The 22750-nt window shown below is 38.1% G+C and overlaps 1 protein-coding gene across 1 annotated transcript; it reads left to right on the top strand.

The window, feature by feature from the left end:
- The first annotated feature begins 537 nt into the window (after window positions 1-537).
- On the top strand, window positions 538-22448 carry LOC104335680 (prostatic acid phosphatase). The gene is made up of 11 exons (XM_009941472.2): window positions 538-651; window positions 6364-6459; window positions 7703-7789; window positions 8743-8895; window positions 11579-11677; window positions 13176-13280; window positions 14280-14412; window positions 15849-15931; window positions 17749-17855; window positions 18443-18612; window positions 19580-22448. The coding sequence occupies exons 1-11, from the start codon at window positions 538-540 to the stop codon at window positions 19696-19698; spliced, it is 1266 nt and encodes a 421-aa protein (XP_009939774.1). The 3' UTR covers window positions 19699-22448.
- The last annotated feature ends 302 nt before the right edge of the window (window positions 22449-22750 follow it).

Here is a 22750-nt window from a genome sequence, read left to right as displayed (position 1 = left end):
TTGCAAGATTTATTCAACTATTTTATCTCAGGGACTGGTAATTTTAACCTGCATGAATTGTTGTTTGAAATAATTACTCTGGTTTCACAATGACAATGTAGAAGAGGAAAGAAAAAAGGGCTGAGCAGCACAGAGATTAGAGAAACAGCATTGCCTGGCTCTTGGCTCCGAGTTCATCCTCGTGGCCATGCTATAGTCCAGAAAAATTCCAGGCCATGAGAAGTAGAAACAGCACAGGTAGCTGGAAGGTTAAGAATGCTTAGCAACTCCTTCGTATTTTAACCTCATCCTTACACTCCAAAAGAGAAAAATATCACAGAGAAAAAGGAATTGAATTATGATTTGATTAAATAGAATGCAAACACTAATTTGAAAACAAAGGGAGGTGCAATTTGTTGCGTAGTCACACAACATTCCTCTTGGTTTGAAACTCACTGGCAACAGTTCCACCCCTTTTGAAAGTACAGCCTGACGCCTGGACTGTTCAGCCTGAGCAAGCTGTTGGAGCTACAAAGCCTTTTTTCATCCTCTGCCAGGATGGGAGTGACATGGATTCCCAGCCCATCTAGGATCCTGAGTTTTTCTTTTCATATTATCCTCATTCTCCTTCAGCAGACTACCGCAGAAAGAGAGTTGAAGTTTGTGGTTGTAGTAAGTAGATTTGTTTTCTATTTTGTTGTGGGGAATACAGGGAATTTGGTATGGCTGTTGAATCAAACAACATATGCAGTTGCTCTGCCTCTTTTTAGACTTAGAAATAACTACTATTGCATAGTCTGCGAGCTGGTGATTATGGCCTACCTTCTCTGTGCTTGGAAGCTGAAGCTTCTGGTGTTACAGAAGTTACCACAGAACCAAAAGTATTTTCCATTTCAGAATAACTGAACTGGCATGGCACTATACTGAGAAACAGAAAAGGGCATTTTTACATAGAGATTTGAGATACATGTTGCATTAACTGCAGTTAGGTTGAAAACAGACTGTAACAAATTTTTTTGATGGGCCATTTCTTATTTTAAAGTAACTAGACTACACTTCAATGTCACTTTCCCCAATAGCTCAGGTAAAAAAGAGATTAATTCATTAAACAATTTGGAGCATGAAGGTTGCATCATAGTTCTTTTCATTCTAATTTCTTTTTTTTAATAAAAAGAATACTGATAAAGAATAGTTAGTCAAGGGATATTTTCCATATAAAGTTGTGGGGACTGGAGTTCACATTTATAATTAGGAATTTTAAGAACTTCTTACACATTTCTCTATTTGAGACATTATGTACATATACAGACAAGAGGTGGAAGTACTGTGTCCAAAACACCATCCAGCTCTAGATAAAATATTTCATATCTAGTTGTCTATTGTCTGCATTGTAGATGTGCCACTTGGAGAGTCGCCAAAGTGTGCAGGAAAAACCAGTTCCTACTCCTGCTGAGGCTTATTGCTCTGTCAGACACTACACATGGCAAGGACTCAACCCAATTCCAGTAACGTTCTGTGCATAGCAATATACTTAAATATTGTTTCAATGATAAGAGGGACAACTGGACACACAGATTAAATCAGGCAGTCAACAAGCTTTGCAGAATTAACTAACTGAAGGGGAGGAGACTTTTATTGCAGCTGTTAGTGTGTTCTAACAAGCAATGGTTTTGCAGAGTTACAGGAAATGCTCACCATTATGGAGATGGAGGCTTCCTGTCCAAAATCAGCTGCTTACCACAGCTATGCAGCCACCTTCTCCACTTAGCAAAAAAAAAAAAAAAAAGATAGCACTTTATTTATTTGTAGGGTAGCTTAGCACAATTAATATTATAATAATAAGTAAATTTCATTTAAAGTGTCTTCCTTTTATCTCTGATACTTTTCCTCAGACTGATCAATCTGCCTAAAAAGTTACAATAGCTTTAAACTTATTATCAACATACATCTCTTTTCTCAAGGTATGGCTTCTGTGTGTTCAGTTGAATTTTGCTTTCTGAACTCACTGATTGAATTTTCATAGGAACAGAACTGCTAGCATAAATAAATAGGATAGGAGCTGGCCCCAGAACATTTCACTGATATAATGGGATATAATGAGGGTATGGCTTCTGGAACAATAAGTATAAAAGGCATCTTTCTGAGAGAATTCAATAGCCATTTTCCAGCTGTACTCTGTAAGTTGCTATGTTTTCACCTGAGAGTATTACTGCATTGTGAAAATGTGTTACAGTAATTTCTTTAAACCTTCTTAGCAGAATTGCAAAATATAAAATACATCTGCAGGGGAGAAAAAACAGACAAATGTTCTCTTTAGCTCACTTCTAGAATTGTGCTATGCTCTAGGAAAGAGTCCTGCTCTCTAGTCATGATTTCCACCTTTGTGCTGATTGCATTTTTATTCTTGGCCACAAGTCCTTCTGGCTGAAAAGCTCTAATTCAAGCCAATTTGTCAAAATGCTATTTTAATTTTCTTTCTCACATGTAAACATTAGGCTTCAACATAATTCTTGAGCACTCCATTTAAACAAGACATAAGAGAAGAAAATAGGAAATACATAGGACCATTGGGTACCCAAGCAGGAGTGAAATATCGATTTATTGCCTCTGTAACTTCTGCTTCCACACAGGCACTCATTTCACCTGTCATATATACAAAGAGGTGCGGTCTCTGAGGTACTGTGATTTCATCGTTTCTTTCTTCTTTTAATGCAGGATAGCAAGTGTTGACTGAGCACGTCATCTATTTGTCTAATCAAGCCAAGCCATTTGAAACCTTGACTAAACATGCTCAGTATTTATGCATCTATGTTTTTCCTGAACTGGCAGTATGACTGGTTCCATTTCTCTCTTGTTTCTTCATTCCTGTTCTGGATTCAAAATAAGAAAACTTTGTGTCTGAAGTTGAGTCTGTCAGTAAAGATGTCTGTAAGAGGCTTACTCGGAGACAGATAATTCACCGTAGTTCACGGCATTTCTGGATGAAGATGTCATGTATACCACACTGTCATATTCTCAGTTCACCGTCTCCTTCACACATGTTTTTCTCTGATATGATTTTTCACCTGACAACAATGGAAGCAAATGCTGGCCAAAGTCTGAGTCATGTAGCTGTTTTGATCCGAAGTGATCACCCTCACAAAGTTACAGAGAGTGAATGGGAGAACCCAGACATCAAATCAAGTTCAAGCTGTATCAGAGTTGAAGGAGACGATATTTGGTAACCATCCATCTATTGTTTTTGAGAATAGACAGAGGTGAAGTACTTCAGATAGAAGTGCTGAAATAAATATACCAAACAGGTGTGCTTTGTGCTTTTTGTGTACATCCTCCTTGCACTCCCTTCCTTCTTGATTTCTAATGTCTTTTAACCTTTTATGATGCCTCCTTGTTCTTTTTCTCTCATCCTGCCATGTTCTACATCTTCTGAAAGGAGGTCAGGAAGGCAATCTGTAGGCCAGGAGTAATAAGTGCTGCAGCACACATATTTTTAAATTACCTTGAAGGATTAGCTCCTTTTTAACAAAATCCAAATGAGAAGTGTTGAGAAATACATACTGGTGAGCAAGGCAAGCTGTCTTTATCTAAGAGTATCAAGTGTTCTAATGAAAAAGACAAACTTTCAAATACACAAGCCCTTCTTAAAGTCTTAAATTTAACAAAAAAGTCTCCTGAAATGTAGCTGACTATGACTGAATGAGTTAGCCTTTTAGGTTAAGTGGTTTTTCACAAGGCCGTTGTTTCCTTTCCAACTGCAATTGAAGCAAGGTCATTTTTAGAAGCAGCAAGCAAGAAGGGTCCAGCACAAACAAAACTCAGTTGGCTGAGAAACTTTGTCCTTCGATTTCTAAAAACAGGGTTCTGCTCTTAGAAGTATTTTTTGCTTCCTTGTTACTTCCAACTTAGTGTTAATATCATATTTATATCTCACTGTGCAATGAAGATGCAGAAATACAAAGAAGGAACTGAACTTTTTTTATTTTGTGTGGACTTAAAGAGATGTGCTGCTTCTCAAATGAGAACACCCTCCACTGCTTCCATTTCTTAAGGTTACAAAGAGAGAAAATACTTTTATTTACCTCTCCTGCTCCCACATATATTTGAATATCTTGTGATCTTTATCTCTTTGCCCTCTCACCTCTCTCCAGGTAAAATCCTACTCTGTTCTAGCTTATTGAAAGTTTTTAGGGGTTGAGTGTTGTGACAGTGAAATACACACTGACCGTAATGTTGCACATTACGTATAAAGCATCATCAACCAGTATTTAAAATCTAGCACATTTTCAGTAATTTTTCACTAATAAAAAGGGCATATTTATTGGCCAAGTGTTGATCCATTGCTACATATTGCCTAAAAAAATAGTCATTTAATCATGTCAGTCAGTTTGTGCAACTGTCAGTTACTCATAAAAATGTTTTTCTGTGAAGCTGGATAATTTAACAAGAAAGTATGCGGCTACATTGCAATTGGGAATTTAACCTTCATTCCTTACAGAGGCATCAGCTTGTCCAGAAAAGCTAATGAATCCTACCTGACACCTATGTATGTCAGCATGTCAAAATGCCAAGGAAATAAGCAATGACACAAAAGTCCTCCTCACACATTTGTCTTGCATGCAACTAAATCAATCACCAGACAACGTAGATATTTACCTATTCTCCTGTTCACTAGAGTTGCGCTGAGAAATTATTACAAAGAACCAATTAACATTCCAGATTAGTAGGAAAAGACATGTACAGAATTAAAAATTGCACAGAAATGGAAAAATAAAACATTGAAGAAAGATTTTTTTTGACTATTTTGCTGTACTTGAACTCAGAAAAAAAAGTGGTTTTTTTCTTGAAACTGCAATTTCTTGTCGATCAACACATTGTTGATGATGGTAAAAAGAACTCCTTGATTTGCTGAAAAATATTCATTTCAGGTTGGCCACGTCTTCAGTGAAATTCAACTAGCAAAGGAAAAAGTAATAAGCAGTTTCCTACGTGGTTTTAATGGTAACATCTACTCTAGCAAACCTTGCTGTCTATTGTAGAAAATGAACAGAAAGAGAAATCCGATTATATTTGCCTTTAAAGGATAGTATTTTCCATCTCTGAAGTACCTGCTCTAGCACAGATTGGTGCACTTAAGTACAGCAGGCTGATGAAAAGGGGGGGTGTTGTAATTAAAACATTAAGCCACACTGCTTGTGTTTACTTTGAAAAAAATAAACACGAAACAGCTCCCAGTGGGAGTGGCAAACTAATTAGCATGAACAAACCTCTCTGATGTTTGGGGAAGAATGATGTGGCTTAATGAGGCAATGGAGAGTATTAATTATAATCAAGCTACATACCACTGAGGTATTATGGAATAAATGTCATTTTCTGAACAAACATGCCATGCTTCCACATATTAATTTTATTCTTCAAAGTTAGGAATTAGGTTGGTCATGTGAACATTGATACAAACAAAGCTAACTTTTGCAACAGTTTGGATCAGCATCCTGGAAGATTGTCTGGAGCCCTGTGAATTTGCATTCCAGCAGCTCCTTTCATGTGAAATTTTGTGGAGTCCTTTTTCTAAGCCCACACATGACATACTTAGGGAGGGTAATTCAGAGTTTTTCAGAACTATTTAATCTAGGGTTGGAACTTTCTTTGTATGCTGGAATAAAAATACAAAAAAGGCTCAGTTAAGGATTCTGATGTAAAAATCATACAATTGAGTGTATCACACTAAAATTCACCACGCTGCAGTGTCCAGGACAGGAAAGCGACTTCTTTGCTCTCACTGAATTTAAAGGAAAAAAAAATCCTACAGACTTTCAAAAATATTTTCATACATGTATGTAAAAGTATTAATAAATATTAAGTAAGCTAAGAGTATAAATGTTTATGCTTTTTCATCATTATATTTTAGGATGATTGAGAAATCAAAACATAAGACCCATGTGTACATGGAATTACTTTTAAAGATACTGCTATGAAAAAAGCAGCTATCAAAAGTTTCAAGTGTCTATGCCAAAGTAATTAAATCCTTATATAAGCACACCTGTAATTGGTTTAATATTCAAAGGAGCTGAGCATCCAAAATTCAGTCAGATTTCTTGTCTAGGTGCCTAGCTAGTATGTATTCTCAGCATTAACATCTTGGCTAATTAATTTTATGTTCTAGGAGGAAGAATTATCAGGCTCATGCCCACTAAATTCCTATATAATTATACCTATTCTTGTGCATAAAGAACATACTCTAACCCTACTTGAATAGGTTTCTGAAGGCTCTCCAATATTTTCATTTGAAAAATGCCACTGGAAGTATAATGTATGCTTGACTTCTAGCTAGGTAAGAAAGTAATATTAACAGTAATTAACTTGATTTTATACTGGTAATTTTGTTAGGTTTTCCGACATGGTGACCGAACACCAATTGTAAACTTTCCAACTGATCTACACAAAGAAAGTGAATGGCCCCAGGGATTTGGACAACTAACCAAGGTATGTTGACTTTCTTAGAAGGGCTTATAAATACTACTAAAATTGGACGTGGGCAGATTCTATGTGTGCCTCAGAGACACTAAAAAATCCCAAGTACTGGTAGTTGGTATTACCAATACCCCGTAATTCATAAACATTTTTGCAACATTATTCATCCAACTATTGTTAAATTGAAATCTTGTTCATCATAGCTTTGTAACTACGTTGCTAAAAGGAACAGCTTCCTGATAGTGCGTCTGCATTCAAATAAACAGCAAGTTTAAACATTGTCAGTACTCCTAACATTGATCAATTTCTAATGACTGTTAAGTACTGAGTGCTGTGACAGAGTAAAGGAAAAACACCTGCCCACCAGGTCAAGTGGTGAGTCCACATCTCATCATTTGACTGGCAACCACCTACTCACAAAACAAGGGAAGTCTTACAGAAGAAGGCTTTCTCTGGGGACAATGTGTCTTCTAATAGGGCTGTTTTCAGCCCAGAGTTTCACTGGGATGCACCAAACCTACTTCTTGCTCTGGCATTTCAACATCAAGCTTTAGCTCTTTAACTGTGTTCGGCATCAGAAATTCTGGAGCAAAGAGAGGCCAACGCATTTCCTAATAATACTTCACTATGATGCAGCAGCATGAATCAGAGACAATTCAGCATTTAGTGTTTGAACTGAGGCTTGAAATATCTGTAAAATTCAGACACACAGACAACACATTACTATCCCCAGGTACATAGCTGATGTAAGAAGAAAAATGTTTAAAAGTTCCTGCTTTGGCACAGATTTTTTTGAGAGCTTTTTACTATTTTATGATCTGTTTAACAACAGTAGTAAGAATGTACTTCTCTGTCATCTGAAAGTTAAAAAGTTCAGCTCACAACTTTGGAAATGAATAATGGAAAAGACAGTGTGCAGTCTACGACAACTGCAGGTGCAGCAAGCCAAAGATGGAAAAACATTACTTAAGGCATTAAATGCAAGGACAATAATAAATACTGTGTTATCAATCATCCTTTCTCAGCCATCATTAACTGACATAATCTTTACAATGTTGATCATGAATAACTCCAGGAGCGCTACAGAGCTACAGCACTGTGGATCACCTACAACATATACAGTACATTATATTAATGGTTAATGATCACTTAGTATCAGGTTGCTGAACAGAAAAAAGAAAATAGAAAAGAAACTTGTACATTAAGACTCTCCAATCACCTTAATCTAATAGTCATCTGTATGCTTGCCTGACAGACTGGAATGCAGCAGCTATTTGAACTGGGACGGTACATGAGAGAAAGATATTCCAACTTTCTGAACAGCACATACAACCGGCAAGAGGTATGTAACAGAACTGTCTGCAGGACATTTCTCTGGCATAGCAGAACTATGGACTTGGGCTAGGTAAAAGCACACCATCATATTCATTTCATTAATGGAAAAATTAAGGTAATAGAAGAACATTTTTGAAAGCCAGTCTTTTATGCTGAGGTAAAAACATAGTCTAAAGTCTAACTTTAAGCTCCTACATTCAGTTTGTGTCTTCCATTGCCCCATTTTCCAGGGCTGAACAGCTCCACACCACCAAATGAATTAGGAATTTATACATAGGGACCCGATATTGTTCTACCCTGTTGAAAGGTGAATACATATCCATCCATGTGACGGGCCATGCTCAGATACTTCACGCTGTAAAAGAGAGGTCTAACAGTTGTTTGGATGTGCTTGTCATGCAGTACCGATCCATTGTGGGGAAGATACCACTACCATTTTGGGCTCTTCATGAAGGATGCATTTATGGGAAGGCATAAAAGACTATAGCTTTGCCACGCTTCCAAGAGGGGTTTACGGTTTTAAGTGCCTTTATTCCTGAGGTACAGCAGATGAATCATAGAATCATTTAGATAGGAAAAGTACTTTCAGATCACCAAGTCCAACTGTAAACCTAACACTGCCAAGTCCACTACTAAACCATGTCCCTAAGCGCCACATCTACACGTATCAACGTTCCCCTGAATCTCAGAAGATGGAGAGTTTCCTTCTTTTAAATCATGCTTTCTTATTCTTCTTAGTTCAGTCTGAGGGTTAGATTCCAAACAGAAAGATGCTTTGGCAATTCCATTTATGCAAATGAAGCAGGACCCTAGAAAGCTCAGTTATGGTTTCACTGTTTTGACTTCATGCAAAAACATAGAACTGAAAACAAGAAGCCAGGATTGATGGGTTGGGTAAAATTTCCTAATTATTTTTATTGTTTCCATTTTAATTTTAACTTTTTGCCATTCTATATTCAGTTTTATATCCAAAGTACAGATTATGATCGCACCATTATGAGTGCCCAGTCATACCTTTCTGGCCTCTTTCCACCAACTGGCAGCCAAATTTGGAACCCTGAGCTTCTCTGGCAACCCATTCCAGTTCATATTTTGCAAAAATCAACAGACCGGGTAAGTACTGCCTGTACACTTCCTATAACGCCTTAAAGTTTCCCAAAAGCAAAGAAGACATAATGGGGGAAAAAAGCTAAAAAATAATTTCTATTCTTTTCGAGTTCAATCTAATAGAAAACATTAACTGCAGCTACTGGTTGACAAGCATGTTGTAGGTCAACTGTAACAGCTGCATGAAAATCCTCCTTCTATAGCTGCAGAATACCTGAATTGTTCTCCACACTACCATTTTCTTCAAGGTACAGCTCTAACATTTCTCCTGGCAAGGACACTTTTGGACAGTATTATAGGGAAGTTGCCCTAAACCTTTCTAGAGAACAAGTGCTTTTCTAAGCACCAATCAGGTAGACAGACCTCCTTTCATTGGTACATTTGTTCCATAGTTTATTCAAGGAATGGAATTTTCAGCAGCCACTATAATGACCCCTCAATTATTACTTTCCTATTCTCGTAGCACTTAGGCACCCTAATTACAGACAAGGGCCCTTTTATGCTCAGTGCTATACAAACATTTAATGAAACTCTAGCACTTGCCTTGTTGTTCACAAGAGCAGACTGACCTGAATAATAGGTCTTGTAGAAGTTTTACTATATGTAGCTGTCTCTGGCTGACTCAAGTTTAGATTTTAATGTCACTGGCTTCTGTGACAAGGACTGTGTAAGGAACTGTGTGTTGAAAAAGGACAAAAAGTTATCGAGTGTAATGACAGAAAGGATAATTTTCTTCTGCCTTTGAGGACAGAAGTTGATTTTAAGGAAATGTATACAAAAAACGTATTAAATAAGTGCCTGTCCAGTCACCAGCATCAAAGGATGGACTCTGTCATTAGGGGGCGGCCGCACCTTCCTCGCATTGGCATTCTTCCATTCTTGCAGGCCATGCTAGAAAGCAGGTACAGAGAGAAAGAGAAACTGGATTTCTACAAACTGGATTTGGCACAATGTGATTCAGCTTAAAACTTGACTCTGTCCCTCAACAGAAAAGAACACTGTCGCTGTTATTGAAATGTGGGACACTAGGGGAAGTTCATTCACCAGATCAAAAAAGCATCAAAGTGGTCAAAGCTTTGGACAAATCAAACCTCAAAGCCCTTAGGGGAGCCACAGTGCAGTGCAATGACCTGTTTGGAGAAGGCAAGCTCATTTGTAGGAATCTCTAGTACCTCATCACTTCTGCAGCTGCTTCAGGAGTGGGTATTGATGTTTCACTGAAACATACCTCCGCAGCAACTCAAAATTCCTGTCAAATATGAAAACCACCTGGAAAAACCATTGTTCCCTTGTTAAACCAAGCAGATGTTTGAGGGTATTTTCAAGCTGTAAGCAAGAGAAAGTGGGAAACTGAAGCCAAGCACAATCTTGTAAAAAAACCTAATCACAGTTTATTTTTCAGCCACTGAGATCTATCAAGACCTGACAGGAAACACTACTGAGTGTGGCTTAATGAGGCCAAAGGGAGTGGCTCAATTAATAACACCTAGAGGGGGATAATTAAGCCATACAGCAAAAGAAACATTTATTATTGTGTAATTAAACAACATTCCCCAGTTTCATATTGCAGCTTTGAGCCTTCACCCTCCACTGTGCTGCTGTTACAGAAAAAAATGCACCCTTGGAAATCCATCCAAGTGAAAATGTGCTAGCGTCAGTTGGTGGCTGCTGCCAGCTTCACCATGATAAATCAAAGAGAAAAGAAAAGCAATGGAAGTGCAGCCTGCTAATGTTCATCCCAACACAGAGTAGACCTTCTTGCACATACATAAGCCATAGATATGGAAGTTAATTTCTCCACTGTATATTAAATCAGTTCCTGTTTATGATTTGTATGGTGATAGGATAATATCAGTTCCAGGTCAAAAATGCTCTAGTGATGTGACATAAAGTACTGAACCAGCACAAGCTTATTTTGCTCATCATAACTTTTTACTGACACTTTATGCTGGATCAGGTATCATCTGTCCTTCTTCAACTGGCATAAAGCATATTTGCCAGAGCACAGAGTTTGATAGACGCATACATATTTACATGTTGTTTCAGATCAAATATGTACTATCAGGTGATCTCCTAATGTGTACACTTGGAGTTACTGGAAGTGAACCAAACCCCTAAATAAAACAGAGCCACTAGAATCGCAGCTGTTTGATATTGCAGGAGTATAATTTATTTGTCACTCTTCTTTCGAGTTCTGTCCCTTAAGTGCTACTTAAAATGCTTTACCATAAAGAAAATGCTTTACCTCTAAAGAGATGACAGCAGGATGTGTAGATGCAGAAGCAATTCAGATTCCAGTACCAGACGGAGTCAAGCTACATCTTGGTGGGGATTCAGAAATTAAGAGGGACATGGTAGCTTTTCTAAATTCCGGCTCATGGACCCTGATCCATTTCCCAAAGTGATCCCCTGCAGACATGTGTAATACCTTTTTGCCAAAATCAGTTGAGCTGAGGGAAACAAAGCTATCATAGCCACAAGAAGCCACTGAAAAGTCAAGTTACCACTGTCCATTGCTTGTATTAATTGAATTCATGAACAAGGTACCCAAACAAACAATTATGGGGTAGCTGTAGCACAGCCATGAATCTATCTAACAAACATTACATCAGCAATCTCAGCAACAGAAAAACTAGAGGTGAGTTGATTAATTCTAGAACTATTCTAAGTTTTACTTCTTTTGTTTCAGTGGCTGCATTTTCCTCTGCCTGATTGTCCCTGTTATGATGAACTTCAGAATGAAACACAAACATCTAGTGAATTTCAAAATAGAATACAACCATACATGGTAAGATAAAATAAAAAAGAAACAAAATCTAAGAAGAAGGAAAGTAATTAAAATGTAGAAGTTATGGAATCGCATTGTTTCTTTTTGCCAAAAATGCAAAAATAAATAAACAAAAAAAAAAATCCTGAGGACTCTCTTAAAATCAGAAATTCAGGCCAATACGATCAAAAAGTATGTTTGATACGCTTATGCATTTCTCATGCTTTTCTATATTAATCTTTAAAAATGTGAATTTAACATTAATTTTCTGAGACTATTTAGAGCTGTATATAATTAAAGTGCAATGGTCTGAGGGGGGGAGAAATTTCTGGATTCAGCAAATTCCAGTTTTACAAGGTAGCACAAAGACAGTTCTAAAAAATTTGATAAATCTGAAACTTGGGAAGATTTATGCCTTCTTGCTGTGACTTTCTGAAGTTGACACTGCAACAGAGAACTCAAGCAAGCCCCACCAGGTGAACGATCTTCTGTAAATTTGTCTGAGATGCATTTTGGATCCAGCCCAAGAGATGCTTCTGGTTTGACCCTGACACAAATCTTCACAGTCAGAGATTCAGTATTTCCCACTCTGGTGCTGCAGCAGGATGTAGGTACATGGTTGCTATACTTGCCTCAAGCAATCATGTTCTTGTGGATGATAATTGCTCCAGATAGTGGTTATTGCTGCTCTCGTTTGCCTACCATGCACTTTGTAATAGCATTACTGCACAAATTAAGCAGGCGTCTCATGTTCCTCATAACCCCACTGCACCTGCACACATTCTCTCAATGTCACTTCAGGCTTACTCTTTGGGCTAAACCAAACGTTTTCCTTTTTTGGTTTATTTCAAATTTTTTGCTAGCTCAGCTGCTCTGGTCAGCCTCACTTACTTGCAATAGGAGGTGAATTATGACTTCATAGCTATCCTCTCTCTCAACTATTAGTATGAAACGTGATGTGGGAATAAGGGATATTAAGGAGTTCCTTCATTCTTCTGTGGTAGCACACAGCAAGAATCCCTATGGGAATTGTTGAAGAACTATTACTTAGCTATTCAGCTCCCCTTCGATGGCAGAAGGAAAACCTTGTTTCCTTTTCAATTTCTTTTTGCCTCACCCTGAATATTTACCTCAGCTCTCTTTAATTTTCTATTTTCTCCTCATCTTTTTTTCTCATGTTCCTTTTCCCTTAGTGCCTTCCTCCTCTTTATATCTGAAGGCTTGAGGTGACTGAGATAGCCTCCTGGAGCAATCAGAAGAGGGAGAGAAGAGTGCAGCAGAGAGAGAACCAGACTTATCCATTGCAGGGCTGAGAAAAAGCAGTGTCTGAAATAGAGATCGGTACTTTGAAATGGTTACAAAATGAAATCTGCAACCAAAAATCTTCTGCTACAAGGATTTCACCTGTGTAACATAAACACTGCTGTCTTGCCAGGTTGCATGCTAATGAATCTGTATGCATCTGTGTTCCACATGTATTCAGTATTTGTGGTATACTCTTCACCTTTTTTCCCCCCAGGATTTTTTACAAACAATGGCAGTTAACACAGGACTTGAACTAAATCATCTTAAAATACTGGACAATTTCCAGCTCTGGAATACATATGATACTCTACACTGTGAGGTAATAATAAGGCAACAGAGGTCGGGAAAGAAGATAACTCTTAAGCTGGATTTCAATTAAACCACGGCAATGTGGGTTCATAGGAATGAGTTGCTTTCTCTCCTTGATTTGCCTTTTTTTTTCTTTTATTTGCACTTCTAATTTAGTGCATTGGTAAAAAGGTAACCCAAAAACATGGTTTACAGCTTGGGAAACTGTTATTTCCATTTGAGGTTTTATCCTGAAGCACTGGTACCAAAATCCATCCCCTTTATTCCCTCATTTTCTTCCCAGTATGATGCTATAGAATTATTTGACCATTCTGCCTAGGACATATTTATGATTTTTAACAGGAAAATGAAACTATTTGCTTTACTATCAAGTAAACATCAAAATACTTAGATGCTGAAAAAGAGAGGTAAGATTATGATCTATCAGTTAGAAAATTAGGGGACTATGATTGCTAAAAGTGAATGTAGTCAGACTGGCTCCAAGTGTGGGATGATTCCATTTGGCCCCAGTCATTAGCAGCAGCATATGAAGGCTGTTGAACTTATCCTCCACATACTGAGGCACTTAAACACTATAAGACACTGTCACTCTTACATGACTGCAGAGTGACACTTGTCTGTATACGGCCAGTGATGGAACTGATATTTGGACAACTGTATGGAGAAGGCAGGAAAAATTGGAGCCAGGTTAGAAAGGAAGATGATAAGACATATGTCTGGAATCTTTCACACTGCAAAACCAAACCCATATATCTCTGTAGCAAGAACAAATTATACCTACAAGGGACCCCGTTCACACAGGTGTTTCCCTTCTTCCCTTTCATCTGCTTCAGGCTGATCCCCATTCCCACAGAAGGTATTTCAGGGTATGCTGATGAGTGAAACCATGCTGGGCAAAGAATTGCAGGACAGCCTCAGAGAGTCTAAATGTAGTAGGGTGAAGCTGGGCAATACGACGATGGAAACTGGTAGAAGAAAAAAACATTATTTTGTTTTCCTTTATCACTAGGATATTCACAATTATACTCTCCCTGTATGGGCCACCAAAGATGTAATTGACAAGATGGAAAAACTGGCAGAATTGTCCTTATTATCACTATTTGGGCTTTATAAAACAGAAGAGAAATCACGACTACAAGGAGGTAAATCAAAAAATGCATAGCTTTCAAAAAGGAGGACAAAATGCTTATGATAACATGCAACATCCTATGACCTCACTCATGTAATATTATTGATACAGAACCTTGATTTGTAACTATGGACACTGGATGCCGTATTAAGCATACAAAAATAAGAAAAGCATAAGAAAATATGTGCTGAACGCTGGCATTTGCACGGATGAGATATTGAAAGAAAGTGTAAACACTAATGTATTTCTTTTTCCTATAGTGTTTAAGGGATTAGGATTTTAAGAAAGGTTATAGAAATGCAAGGGAAAAAATCAAGCCTTCACGGGTATGATCATTACTTGTCTGATATTAGGTTAGATTAAGTTTAAGTTCTGTTTCTCAAACATTTATTCTAATTGTTTCCCTATCTTCATTTTTCCCTTTGATGCTCTGGTTATATATTGTGCCAGAACCTTGGCAACACACTTGTGCTCTCTGAGAGACCGATATAAAGCCGCTCCAAAACAGCTTTATCAGAATGGAAGATGAGAGATTCAAGTTATGTCTATACTGCAACAACTGGGGCTACTGCTTAGCTCCAAAATTGGGGCGCGTAGGCTATGCACATTCTGACACTCCTTCAGGACACAATCCATGCGTTTATCATATGATCCCCAGGTGTCCACGAGCAGGAAACCCGAACAAGTGAGCCTGAATATCTGCAGGCTGGACTGTTTGGGGTAGGCTTTGTAACGCACCTACCCTGCAGTCTAGGCCTAGGTAAAGAATTATTAGCAGCATCATCATCTAGGAATATAAATCACTGGATCAAGCCATATGCTAATTACAGGCTCAGACGTGCACTAAAGCCCACTAGTTGGTAGCTGGCCATATCATGTGGTTGGGACTTTTTGTCTAGTGATCACGGGCATACCAGTTATTCCCTCTTTCCCTACAACGGTATAAATAGTGCTACAGGGAATTTCTGCTGCCCTTATCCCATTGGCTTTACAACACCTCTGGTCTGGAGGAGGGGTACAAAGAAGCTTTGAAAAAATGAAGAACTGGTACTGTGTGACTTGTTGGAAGTAAACACATAAAAGTATTTCTTCAGCATCTAGAGAGGAAGAGGCTAGCACAGTTGTCACTATTGCAACACTCCAAACAGACAAAAAATGGTGGAAAGGAGGTCTCAACATAACAAAAGTGGAAGTGTCATTAGCCCCAGTTCTCAGGATAGTTCTTGATGATTTCCAGTAAATCCTGCCACTTCACTTGACCTGGATAATGAACGATATATTTCACCTCTGTAATATCTTCTCTCTAGTTATGAACTTGTAGTAAGATAAAAGGTGAGGACGAGGCTTGAGCAGATGTCTTCCATTTGATACTCAAAATCTTTTGCCTTTTTGGTTTCTATGCAAATATTATATCTTTATTTTTGTCTTCCTTGTTTCGATCTTTTTAAGGTGTCCTTGTGAATATTATTTTAAATAGTATTAAACAAGCTGCCAATTCTTCAAAACAAAGAAAAATGGAGGTCTACTCTGCCGTGAGTATTTTCATCTTTCATATATCTTGCTATGATTTTACCAGTAAAGGACCCTTCAGGAGAATAACCAAGAGTCTCCCTGTAAGTTAAATGAAAAAATAGTATAATACAGTTCAATTCAGCTAACAAGCTGAACACCTGTCAGTACAAGAATACAGCAGGAGTATGGATCTCAACTCAGCTTCAGTCAAACTGTACTTGGTAAAGAAAACCATATATTTTAGCATCCATTTTTTCTGCAATTAATGGTGCACTTTCTGTAAGTTGCATCTTTCCTTAAGTGCTCCTAGTCCAGAGATGCTGGAACATAGCAGAACTTCAGTTGCGCCTCCAAACCCTTCCTCTGTTTAGAAAAGGATGATACGTCTGTGGATTCTTTTTTTTTATTTTAGAGGATGAAGAGGGCCATTTGGGTCAGATCAAGATCCACTTAGCTCATTCATTATCCTGTCTCTAACAATGGCCAACAGCAGGGAAGAATGTGAGAATAACGCCAGCACAGAGTGATGCTTCCCCTGATACAACCTTCCAGCAATCTGTGGCTTAGGGACTTCCTGAGATAGAATCTGTTGCTGTGTGTTTAATAGCTCTTCACAGACTTTCTTCCATCAATTTATCTAATCACTTTTTAAACGCTTTTATACTTCTGGCCTCTGCAACATCCTGTGGCAATGACTTGTGTGTTAAAATAAAGAAAGTACTTACTTTTTTTTCTTTTTGAAACTTAATACTGATTTAGCTCCTTCCTAGGATTTCTATCATGAGAAACAGGGAATAGTCATTCTTTCTTCACTTTTCCTGCGTCACTCGTGAATTCACTATTTCCTGTCATGCCTCCGCTATCTTTCCTATTCCATGACAGAGTCCTACTGTATTCAATCTTTCCTCATATAGAAACCACTTGATACCTTATATCTTTCTTGATGTCTTTTCTATGTGTTTTCCAGCCCTAGTATACTATTTTTGAAAAGGGAGAGGAAGTGCATCCAGGATTTTCACTGCTGCGTTAATGCCTTGAGGCCAAGTACACTCTTATTTTTGAAACTGATCAGTCTAAAAAGTTCCAGATCCTGAATAATAATTAAAATATAGCTGTTAGACTATAATATATATAAGCCTAGCAAATATGTATATAAAGATGCTTGCAACATTTTGGCATCAAAGTGTTTGGACTTCCCTCAGCTCCTCCTCCTGGGATACCCTGCAAGAGGAGGGACAATGGGGAGAGGAAGAGAGTGCAGATGGGTGGGTGACTGATTCCATCAATAGAGAAGCCAAACTGAGATTTTATTGTATAAGTCCAAACAGAAGGAACAACATTTTAGAAAGCTCTGGAATGTTTGTGGAGGCAAAGAGAATAGTATTTTAAGCAACCATTTGTCTGATATACTATCTAAAAAAAAGTACTTGTGTCTTCACTTGAAATGCCATAGGATATACTACCTCATACTGCCTTAATCTGACTTTGGAACCAAAAACACTCCTGAAGGAAGCAGTAGCAATATTTACTAAAAAAATAGATTTCTTTCTCAGACCACATCTTGCTTTCCCCCAGTATCTCTGTCTCTGAAATACTGCCAGATGGTGGAAGACATAGCCTGCAGCAACTCTTTGGAAATGCCCCCTGCTGTCCGTAGTAACCTGTTAACATGTTTTTTCCCAATGGTGAATACACTGAATATATTTTTATGGTCAAATTTACACAGGTTTTGTTCTGTCTTGATTTCCACTCCCTCTCTACTCTTGTCTCATTATTCTGGATAAATGGTAGGTGACTTAACCGGCTTTCAAGGATGGATTTTTTTTTTTCCCAATAGCATGACACCACAATTGGGGCCCTGCAGATTGCTCTCAATATTTTCAATGGAAAACTGCCACCATATGCTGCTTGCCAGATTTTTGAACTCTACCAAGAAAGCAGTGGGCAAGTATCTTCTTATCTATGCAAGAACAAGGAGTGTTTGGAACTTGGTTCCCTCTTCCCCAAAATAATTTTCCTCTCAAATATTACGAGGAGATACAAATTCATTTTAAACTGATACTTCACTGAGCAGTCCACAGACACAAATCTATACTAAAACTAGGAAAAAAATACATTTACTGGATGTGCATGTAGCTGTGTGCTTTGAAAGACAGGAAGAAGAGGAAAACAGGCCTTACCAGCTAGAAGTAAGTGGTAAAATAAATTTTCCTGCTTCTTCAAATGACAGCAGCAACATTTCCAAGACATCTCATAAATCCCAAGGTAAACCAGTTGGCTTAGAAGAGCCTGGTGCTGTTGCCATTCAAGGAGCCTTTGGAAGGACCTTTTGAGTTGACTGCTGATCTGTGTAGTAGTGTAACCAGTTTTGGCAAAGTGGGCTTTGCAGATGTCTTTCACAAAGCCTCCATGCTTGAAGAACAGGTTCTGGAGTAGGATGTTAGAGCCTATTTCCAACATTCTGTCTCTAAATAGGAAACCTTGTATTTAAGAACCTTTTTTAAAAAAATTTTTTCAATGTTGTTAATCAGGCGATATAGCATCGAAATGCATTATCGGAACGACTCTTCAAAGAATCCTTACCTACTCACTCTGCCAGGATGCACCTCTTCTTGTCCACTTGAGAAGTTTGCTGAACTAGTTTCTCCTGTGATTACAGAAAATTGGCCAAAAGAATGTGGGAAGAAAGACAAAATGAAAGGTAGTGTAACAGCCCTGTATTTTCTACATAAGACATGAAGGCAGAAATTGTATCAATTGCTCCAAACTTTGTACCTTTCACGCAGTAGATACCTCTCCCTCTAACAAGTGTGGACCAGCTTTACTATTGACAGGGAAAGCCAACAGAAATTAAATTTCTCTGAAAATGTGAAGAGTAGACTTGCCCACCAATGTGAAGGCAGTGCTATTTTTAGTATAATCACATAAGGAGCTACCTAAAGGCCGTAACAAAAACTAGAGCTCCACTTGTTGAAATGTCCAACACCCATATGGGTGTGGGTGCTATGCAAGGAGTCCTGTGTATGTTGGATGCATCGCACCTTCTGTAGATGCAAAGCAAAAATTGCTTGCACTATGCACAGTAAGGTTGACGCATGTGCACAGTAAGATTGATGCATCTGTATTTCTGGCATGTGTCCTATGTAGTGAGGATACCTTAACCTGCGCTGTACACACAGAGTGCAGATGATCCACGCAGATACAGCAGCCGTTTGCCTCGGACTACCAGCAGCTGACAGCTGATAACCTCTTTCTGCCTGAATATTATTTCCAGAAGGGAACTGAAGGGCAAAGCAATACATGCTACCTTCCAATAATTTTGGTATTTCCCCCTTCCTGCATGTATTCAGTGTTTTGCTGATCCCTGACAAAACTCCTAGTTTGCATCAACTACACATGGTCCCTCTTGCCCTTTGAAAACCTAGGAGTAAGATTTATCCATGCTCAGGAAGCTATCTATGCATTTCCAGGACTGAAGTATATGTTTTTATACTTATGTTGCATATGTCAGTAAATGCAGGCTATGTGATCTTGCCAGAAATACGAACAAAATGTAACTATATTTCCATTGTACATATTTGTAACTAGACTGTTATCTCTATATCCAAAATTATATACATTTATGTCTTTCATTAACCCCTTTTTCCTTTATTGTTTTTTCTTCACAGATATTTTTATTGGATTTGACATTGCTGTTGGTTTGTTGTTCATTTTTGACCTTGTACTGCTCTACCTCCTTTATCATTATGGACGCTGTAGGCGCAGAAACAATTACCAAGACATTTAAAGGGGAGGTAAAGAAATGAAAGAGAGAGCAGCTAGACATCAAGCAATCCTTTAAGTTGCTTATATCCATCAGTTCGTTCTTGACAAATTAATTTCCAAAGCACATTCAAAAAACTTGAAGAGCTGAGGTATCTGTGGCCTAGCTCCTGAAAGGCTAAACAACTGCAGTGAGAAATACTGTAGAAATACATTATTGTTAAGAATTTACTTTTGTAGGAAGACAGAATTACTTCAATTTCTATCTTTCAGTTTTCCACTACTCTTAATCACTCTTAAATTGACCAGTGGGATGAAGAGATACTATCGCCTATGGGTTTTTTTTATGTTGCCTATTACCATTTAGCCCTCTGCTTCTCTCTTACCCTGCTCAATGAGTCTTTCTTGAAAATCAGTCTATAATATTTTCCTTACTTCTTACAAATGGCTATTTTGTTGATGCACAGAAAAAAGTTTTCAGTGAGCAGAAGCTGCAATTACTGTGTGAAAGAGATTCATACCAGCACTCGGGCATACTGTTTCCGCTTTTATTCATACACATCTATGCATGAGTTTTGACCTTGGCCTTCTGATAATAAAAGTCTGCAGCCTGCTTTTCAAAAGAGTTATGCTACTACAGCTCTCACTGAATTAGTGGAAACTGGGGGGAGCTCTGTCACATATCCAGGCACTAAGCAAGAAGCGTAGTGCAACAGGATCTTGGTCAGTGTCCACAACTTCAGTAATATGGATAAGTAAACACATTAAAATCTATTCTCTGTTGCTACACTGCTTTCCTATTTTTCTGAGCTCCCACTCATGAACAATCCTTTGCCCTGCATCTTTTCTATGATGTACCTGTTCTGTGTCCCGCTTCAGGCCCCTTGTATAATCTTCTTTCTTTGAGTCATCCTTACAATAATTCCTTCAAGCTATCACTCTGTTAATCACCTTTCATTTTAATTTAAAATGACTCCTTTAAATTCTCACTTTGTTCAATAGCCCCTATGTTAGCAAGACATGCACGGAAAGTACGAAAACAGTAATTCTGCTTTTTTATGTTGATCTCTTCTGTGCAATATATTTTGTTTAGATTGTAAGCTCCTAAGGGCAAGAAATGTTTTTCCATAATTGCTTTCCAGTATCATAAACTAGTATCATAAGCACTAATATTGCTGTAAAAGATACTACTTATCGTCATATGTTTCATTGGCTGAACCAAGATTATTTTATCCTGTAGTCCTGCAGAGGATACTCTGGATTACTTTACCATGGAGAAGCCTTTTTAAAAATCAAGACAACTGTACAGACAGGTGCCAACAGCAGGTTCAGCCCAACAGATATAATAAGCAACCATGTGCTCAAGCTAATTAGTCCTGTCAAGGTACAGAAGCCTAGAGAAAGCTGAGAGCTGGAGCTGACTAATTCAGGCATAGCATCGCATCAATGTGAACATGCTGCTTCTGGACTGACTTTGACTCATATCTGTCGGTTGCAACTTGGAGCCCAGGAGCTTGGGTCAGCTACCACTGATCTAGAGATCAGCCCTTAGTATAACGCAATGGACACATTTAAAATGTGATGAAGTTAGATGTATTGATATTAAATAGCACAAATCAAACAGACTAGCAGAGGCTTGTGGGAATACAGCACTTTTCAAACATCATTTTATTTTCTTGTAGTAACTTCAGCTACTGAGGTGTCCACCTTTTGCAGCGGTACTTCCCACTCAGTAAAAAGCTTTTACTAGTATCCCTGGCATTTCCATTTTACCTATTTTAGGAAATATCATAATTGAGTGATGAATTTGATTCTTACATGATAATGATGCTTTATCATATAACAATTTGGGGCAAAGCTGTCAAAAAGATGAAAGGCTACCCTTAAATCAGATCTTTCGGATGTACAAGATTCAGATTATAACGAGTAGTTCTGATCCTTGGTGCAAAAACTTGAAGGAATGTCTATATTGCAGTCAAGCGTCACAGCAGCTCTAGGAAACAAGCCTGAGCTGGCTTGGTTACTATCTGTGGTGTACTCACAGTGGGGGAAAGCTCAGGACAAACCGCAAAACTGATCCTGGCACCTGAATATATACATACTCAGTGATCACCTGAGGCTGAGCTCTGTATTACCATGGCCACAGTGCTGCTGGTACTCACTTAAGGATAGATTGAGTATGTCTTTTATCAGAGGCAGTCAGATGCTTGACAAGTGAAGATATATCATTGATGGATAATGTGTAATAAGAACTCTCTTTGAGATATTAGAAAGTCAGTCAGTTGCACTCCACCAGAAGTAGAATGGGGCATGTTTTTTCCAGGATTGCTTCTCACAAAAAGAAGTATATCCAGACAGAAAGCAAAATTTGAAGTGTCTGAGACATCTTTTGTGGTTTATGCTACTCAAGCCTAAGCTGTTACAGAGAATTTCAGGAGATGAGGCAATTCTAGCTGAGGCAGGAGCTGTCATGAAGTAATTTTAGTGTAGGAACACCTTTTTGTTAACAGATCGTCATACTTGAAACTGTCCATGCACTTTTAGAAAGGATCCCGTGAACACAAGCTACACAGAATGTAGTGGATAAGTTCAGGTGACGTAACCTCAGAATTAATGAAGCTACAATAAAGATGTAATAATACATTAGTAATGTAGGCCCTGAATCTCTGTTGTAGTAAAGATGCTTTGTCTTGCTGTGATTAAATCAAGTTACATTTGTCCAGTGGAGTGAAAGATTTTAAGTGTCAGACAAGCTTGTAGCTTTTTTAATTTTTCAGCCATGTTTACAATTTGCTTAGTATAATCTGCAGACTGTTTGTGATTTGAAAATATCTTGTCTCCAAGCAACTTGTAGTACTGCAATAAAGTACATTAAAGAAACCATTCAAAATTTGCAATTGCATTTGAGTGAAAAAGAATGGAGCTTTCAGTATGCCTAGAGTTTCCAAACAAAAGTGAATGTTCAGGTTTGCTTCTTCTGTAAGAACAGATTTTTAAAACACTGATGCTTTGATGTGAATAACGCTAATGTTGATGACGTCAAGCTCTTCCATTCACCCTCTAGCGGTGACATCATC

The sequence above is a fragment of the Opisthocomus hoazin genome, chromosome 4 (genome assembly GCF_030867145.1).
Source record: "Opisthocomus hoazin isolate bOpiHoa1 chromosome 4, bOpiHoa1.hap1, whole genome shotgun sequence".
In the NCBI taxonomy this organism is placed as follows: Eukaryota; Metazoa; Chordata; class Aves; order Opisthocomiformes; family Opisthocomidae; genus Opisthocomus; species Opisthocomus hoazin.
This window is presented reverse-complemented; position numbering and strand designations above follow the sequence as displayed.